A 7,174-nucleotide genomic window follows, 5' to 3' on the forward strand; every position below is an offset into this window, starting at 1 on the left:
CACTCAAGGCTGCAGCACTGAAACAGCCCTGCTGCAAGTGATCGACGATGCCCTGCGAGAACTTATCTCTGGTGAGTCTCGTCTCCTGATCCTTCTTGACGTATCCGCATCCTTTGACACTGTTAATCACAACGCTCTTCTGAACACTTTTGAAGGCACATTGCTCAAGTGGTTTGAATCATTCCTCTCGGACAGATCCCAGATGATCAAAGTAGCAACTGTCCCTCTACATCAAAGGCTGTAGGACGAGGCGTCACCCAAGACTCGATCCTCGCGCTCACATGGAACCGCTGGGAAATGTCCTAAATAAATACGGGATCCATTATCACCGCTATACTGATGACACCCAAATCTACCTGCAGGTGTCTTCTGCACGTAATATCTCAATCCTCAACACCACTCTCAACGCCATCCGAGATTGGATGTCAGCTCATCAACTAATTCTGAATCCCACAAAAGCTGAATTTCTTCTTCTCTCTGCCTCACCTTCTCCTCCTCCGGTTCAATCTTGAATGGACAATCTGAACATACTTAATAACAAACTTATCATTGTTGACAGCGACAAATCCCTAGACGTCATCCTAGACAAAAGTCTTAACTTACATTACCATAGCAACCCCATCACCAAGAATGCACGTTACCAATTGCACCATCTCTGGGAGATTCAGTATTTCTTTCCTGAGCAAGACCTAAAAACTTTGGTCCAATCATTGGTTCTCTCCAGTTTGGACTACTACAACTCTCTCCTTGCTGGCCTCCCCGAATCCTACCTTTCCCCGCTAAAACTCATCTTCCATTGAGGGGCTTGTTTCATATCTGGGGCCACAAGAAATGATCCCATCTCACCCATACTGTTTTCTCTTCGCTGGCTTTCCTTCGAAGCAGGGTCAATTTACAAGACGGCCTGTATCACCCACAAAGCCCTGCACGCATCCAGCCCTCGCCATCGGGCGAATAAACTCAAAATCTCAGGCTGCTCCAGACCTTCAAGCAATGCAGAAAACTTACAGCTCGAACCTCCTGCCTTCAAAAGGGGAAGATTCATGGCTCAATCCTTCTCAGGTGATGCGGCCAGAATCTGGAACTCACTTCCTCCATCCATCCGAACCACCACCGCCTCTATCCGACTTCAAAACAGATCTGAAAACTCATCTCTTCCAAAGATACTTGGTGGAGAAGCGTGGCTCAGTGGTTAGAGGCGGCAGACCCGGAAGCTGAGATCGGCTGTGGACCAGGGTTCGATTCCCCGCCTCGGCGGGTCTCGGGCTCAAAAAATTCCACAGACTCGACAATTCTTGCTCCGGTACCTACTCGACTCACGGGGTCACACTCTGCGACTCTGGGCAATAGCTTGCTTAATCTCCACTACGGCCCCTCGCGGCGGGATGCCTGGCTTTCACCTTGTGGATACCCTGCCGGGGTATCTCACAGGGGAATACCAGGACGGGTTCCCTAAGCAAGCGCCTTGATGCCTTCGGGTGATACGTGCTATATAAGTCGCAATACACATACATACTTCTGGGAATAATTCAACCCAGGTCACGACCCTCACACTCACTCGCACTCACGCGAGGTCCACTTTGTAAATATGTATTCTATACCTGTATTAACCTAATGTTGTCACCTTTAATTTCTATATAATCCTGATTGCATATGTAAGTTGCTAGTGTGTAAATTCCATCACGTGTACCTTTTGTAACTTACTTGGTTTTATTGTAAAGCGCTCTGTATAAAACTACATTAAATAAATAAATAAATAAATCACCAGCAGTGCGTGTAGGTGTCCCTGGATCCGGGCCAAGCCCTACGCCAGCCAGAGCCAGAGACATCACACACAAGCCAGGCGGAAGCACAGAGCCAGGTGTGTGTGCAGACAGGCACGGTGGGGGGTAGGGGGGAGGGAGGACAGCAGGTCGGGACCCGCCCCTCCTGCGGCCCAGACTGGGAGACGGTTTCACTTCCAGGGACTTCCCAGAGCTGGGAAAAAAAGTCCCCAGTGGCCCCTGGCCCGCAGAAGGGGAGGGGAAGAGGGAAGGGGAGGGTAGTAGGTGTCTGCGGTGTAGCCACGGGATGGGTTTGAGAGTGCTCGGCCAGGGAGCGGGTGGGGGTTTCCTGTTTTGAATCCCGGCTGCTCCTTGACACGCCCTGTGATGCAAGGCAGGTCGCGTCTCCTGTGTTCTCTGCCCGGGCTGAGCCCAGGTCCAGGGTTCAGCAAAGATCCGAGCCATCCTCTCGAACTCACCGAGGGTCACACGGCGCGTCAGCCCTGCCATGCAGCCGTTCCACCTGAAGGTCGTGGGCTGTAACATACTGACGTCATCCCCCCCCCACACACACACACGCACACACGCACACCCACACCTACATTGCAAGGCCCAGCTTTGAAGGTGGGGATGGGTCAGAAATGACACCTTGTGTCAGTAGATGAGCCAAAATCAGCGCCGAGAGCGTCTAGCCCGAGAGCCGAGAAAGCCATTCTATTCTCCATGACTATAGAAGTGTCTTCCCAGCGTGTTCTTGTGGTCTGAGTGTCTGCAATGTATTGCAGTATTATCCTTCTACCTGTGTCTGGTACTCTTTTGTAACTTGCACACGTCACTTTTCTCTTGTAACACACTGTTTGCTCCTCTCACATTGTGTTTGCTTTCGATACTTGCACAAGTGCCACCGTTGCCTACGTAACGTTTGTTCTTGTGTTTGAGTGTCTGCCATCAGTACGATTTTCTAACCTGCACACGTCACTTTTACCTCCTGTAATGTACCGTTTGCTTCCTTTTGTTATTTTGGTTGCTCACATTTGTCACTTTGGTCTCTTGTAACTTAACGTTTGCTTTTGTTTAATTTGTTCTCATGTATCATTAACGTTCCTATTGTGAAGCGCTCGGACACCTTCGGGTAAAGTCCGCGCTATATATAAACGCATAAATAAATAAATTAATTAATAAAAATGTAAACACGGAGCAGGGGAGGGGACCGTAATCAGTAAAATACTGTAGGGTATAAGGATACGAGTTCCAAGTGCGTGAGTGCCCTATAAATAGCTATCATGCATCCATTCAAATGTATATATGGATTAAAACATGTACAAAAGCGCGGCAGCGAGCCTAACAGGGCGTCCAGGCGCTAAAAGAGAGATTATTACAGAGGAGAGTCGTTAACGCGTCGCATGCTCTTATTAATGACCGGATTGGGGGTCCTCGGTAAAGGACCCATAGAAGGGTAGTTTGCCCACAGTCAGAGCCCCGCAACAGGCACATTAACCCTCGGGGCTATCTCGTATGAATACATTCCTCATACCCGCACCCACGCTCCTTCAATATTAGACCTGAAACAATCGGAACCAGTGACCTGTAAACACACTCCGGCCTCAGCAGCAGGTGCATGAACCGATCGAGCCACCGAACTACTAAAGTTTAAGAGCCGGCTCCCTGGGATGCACCGACGAATGTCTGGTTCATGAGACCCACGCGCGCCACCCGACCCGGGGTACAGGGGGTGCTCACCTGCAGCAGACCACCCCCACTCCGACCCCCCCCCCCTTTTACAGGGGATGCTCATTCCTCACTCACCTGCAGCGAGAGGACAGGTGATGACGAGCAGCACAGTCGCAGCCGGGCCCTGCATGGTGTGAGGCGCCTGAGACCACAGATCCGTGCCAGCCCCAGCCCTACCTGCCTCTCTGCAGCCCTCACCCCCGGTCTCTACCCCAGCGGTGCCCACGCACCCCTCCCCACGGCCTCCTACAGACACACCAGCGGCAGCCAATGGGCTGCGACCGTCACCAGTCACCGGGTGAAGCTCTCGGCGGAGCAGCCTGGAAGAGACGGTGAAAGTGAAAGTGAAACGGGATGTGGCGAGGAGGAGGGAGAGGAGTCAGGCCAGGACTCACAACCACGGCGGGTGGCCCCTCCCCGAGGCTGGGCGGCAGGAGAGTGACTCACGGTCACGGGGAGCGCTGTTTACTGAGTCTCGGAGCGAGTGTGGGCGTCCACACAGCGCCCAGCACACTGCACTGAACCGCCTCTTGGCGCTGTGACCTGGAACAGATACCCCTTAATACAGCAATGGCACCGATCTTTACCCCTTTATATTAAAGCTTGCTTAGAGGGGGCCTTCTTGGGGAGCCCCTCCCCCAGCCTGGGCAGCAGGAGAGCGACTCACCGTCACCGGGAGCGCTGTTTACGGCGGTTCTAAGCTAGTTCTCATGGGTAAATTCCTTGGCTAAACTCATTCCGTCAGCCACCTGAGAGAATGTTGCCCTATCCTGCGCCATTGCACACCACTGTATTTGACTTTTTGTATTATTTGTATTATATTCATTGTACTTTACTTATCCTTGTTGTATAGCTTCTCACATCCCCCAGGTACAGTACCCTCTGCTACCCTGTCCCACCTTCATCCCTTGACTCTCTGTAAGCCCTCCTTTGTACCTAGTTTTCATCGTTTATCGTGTGATATGTCCCTGTATTATTCTACTGTATCTGTAAAGCGCTCTGATACCCTCACGGGTCATGTTCGCGCTCTATAAAACCTTAAAATAAATAAATAAATAGTGTGAGAGACCACACAGCGCCCAGACCATTGAACTGAACCGCATCTTGGCGCTGTGATGCGGAACAGATACCATTTAAAGGAGAAACAACACATATCTTACCCTTGTCTATTAAAGCTTGCTTAGAGGGCTTCCTGGGCAGCCCCCAGCCAGTGTCCCCGGCAAGTGCTACTGCTGCAGCAAGTGCTGGCTGTTTACCCGGATGCATTCTGGGTCTTGGTGTTTGACTGTTCACAAAGCAAACACGGCGCGTGTTAAGGGAGGGGGGGGCACTGCTCGCCACTAACGCGTCACTATCGATAGAAAGGTGGATCGCAACATCAGGGACATGCATTAACACCTGATGCGATGACGTGTGTAAGAAATGTGGTTATTAGTAGAGAGGGATAAGTACCCACCTCAAGTAATTATCACAATCTTTGTCTGGGTTAACCCTTGCAGTCACTAGATTAACCTGCGTCAACCCCCTGGAGGCGATGACGCAGAGCAGAAAGGTGTAACTTAGAGACAAAATGTAAAAGTATTTATGCAGTACCAAAACAGTGACACAGTCAAAATGCAAAACAATAATAATATTAAATGAATTAGAAAAAATAGACTAAAATGTAATTAGCAAATAACACCAAAATGACAAAAATCCAAAACGGGGAATCAGATATGAATTTTTAAGTAGGAATAGTGCCAAGAAGCATAAAGTGCCAATGGTCGCCAGTGATATAGAGGGACTATAAAAATTCTGAAGCTGTGAATGTAAGATGTCGGACATTCACACTGGCTGTGTCACTGCCAGAGCTGCAGGGGTTGTTACCAAGACACTCCGGTATCCAAGGTGAAATGCAGCCACACCCAACAACGGACACTGAGCACAAGATCATAGGAATTATATTTCTCCTACGGGCGACCGACTACTGGTAGCTGCAATTACAGAGCCTCCAAGAGGTACTCCTGTTCAAGAGCATACATTTTCTTCATGCCTTTGTGGGCACAAGATTTGGAAAATATTTTTACTAAATGTCACCCACTTGTGCAAGATCAATCCAAATATTTATATGTAGTTAATCAGAAGTGAATATGCCAAAATACTTTTACCTTTATTGTCAACTCCAAAAAATGAAAGGCTATGTTATTGTATTTCTAGATTTTTAAACTAATTTCATATATTTATTAGGATTGGGAATTTTCTGTTTTTGTACTGAGTCCTGCAGTTTATAGGGGACGGAGATGTATCTTTATGGATTTCTATGTTGTACTGTGAATGTATTGTTGTCGTCAGTAAGGGAACTAAATAAATAAAGAAATGTTGAAGGAGTTACCAAGGCACCACTAGTGCTGCAGTGGCAGTAGGTGCGTCATTCCAGTGAGCGGGCAATGACATTGTAGCGCTGTGTGACCCATCCTCCGCATCAGGCAACAGTCTCGATTGTGATGGATCCCGCCACCAGGTATCCAGAGGTGGTACCTCCGAGGAGCACACCTGCTTAGGTAGCAGCCAATGCACTTCTGGGATCTTTTCACAGGTTGGAGATCCCAAGATGGTGATCACTGACTGGATAATAAACGTTATCATATCTTACAGGATAGAGCTGCGGGAGCAAGCTCGTCTAACCTACCACTTCTTCACAGCATACGCCCCGCAGACCAATGGGTTAAAGGAACTGTTTAATAAAACCCCTTCGAGCTTGATGGGAACTCAGACAGAAAAACTCTCAGAAAATGGTATCTTCTGCCATGCCTCTTATGCACCTACCAGGTAATTCCACTGAAGGGAGTTAGATTTAGTCCATTTGAGCTTCTGTTTAGCTTCCTACTTCATGGCCTACTCACCTTAGTCAGACAGGCTTATGAAGGAATTACGCAATCACTTTAGAAGGTTGTGGCAGACTATATGGTTGGCATCAGAAAACTGTCGGGGCAGTACCTGAGTTAGGCAAAGAAAAACCTCCAGGCAAGCTAAAAGCTGAAGAAGGAATGGTATGACCAGAAATCTGGGTACCAGGAAACGAGGAGGGGTCAATTCGGAAGCCCATTCGTCCCAGAGCTTTGGAGGGTACATGGTGTGGTTAGAAGATTTCTGATGTGAACAACTTTGTGAATGCAGATGCTGCAGGTGAAACAAGGGTGTTCCATTGAGCAAGACCTCAAGATAGACCTTAACCCTAATTCCTAGGCCAGCTGAGTATTGTTGGTTCCCAAGAAATGGTCTATATATTTATGCCTTTAAGTGGACTACCGGGCTGTCATTGAGATGTTCAAGACTGACCAACACCTGATTTCCTGAGCTGATGAACTGGTGGACCGGTTGGGTGGCGCTTTCTTTGATCAGACTAGTTGCACTGGGCCTTAGTTCCAAGGAGAAGAATGCGTTTTCAGTGTCAGAGGGGCAGTACCAGTTTAAAGTAATGTCTTAAGGGTTCAAGAACTTTTTTTGTCACTTTTCAGCATCTAATGAACAACGTTCTATCAGGACTTGAGCAGTGTAGAATGACCTCCCTTCAGGACATTCCATTCTGCAGCAGTTTGTGGGGGAACCTCCAGAGGCCCCTAGCACAGATGTTGGTCTGTACACAGGATCAACATTGACTACCAGGACAACTGAATGCCGGGCAGGGCAGGTATTTAGCC

General features: G+C 48.8%; 1 protein-coding gene across 1 annotated transcript in view; it reads right to left on the bottom strand.

Annotated features, from left to right (window-relative positions):
- LOC144754062 (class II histocompatibility antigen, M beta 1 chain-like) overlaps positions 1-3,727 on the bottom strand; it is an 82,180-nt gene extending 78,453 nt beyond the window's left edge. Inside the window, exon 1 of the mRNA XM_078641581.1 lies at positions 3,570-3,727. Coding sequence (XP_078497707.1) covers positions 3,570-3,624 — 55 coding nt within the window. The 5' untranslated portion in view covers positions 3,625-3,727. The remainder of the gene's footprint in view (positions 1-3,569) is intronic.
- Between the last annotated feature and the right edge of the window lie 3,447 nt (positions 3,728-7,174).

The sequence above is a fragment of the Lissotriton helveticus genome, chromosome 5_1, assembly GCF_964261635.1.
Source record: "Lissotriton helveticus chromosome 5_1, aLisHel1.1, whole genome shotgun sequence".
In the NCBI taxonomy this organism is placed as follows: domain Eukaryota; kingdom Metazoa; phylum Chordata; class Amphibia; order Caudata; family Salamandridae; genus Lissotriton; species Lissotriton helveticus.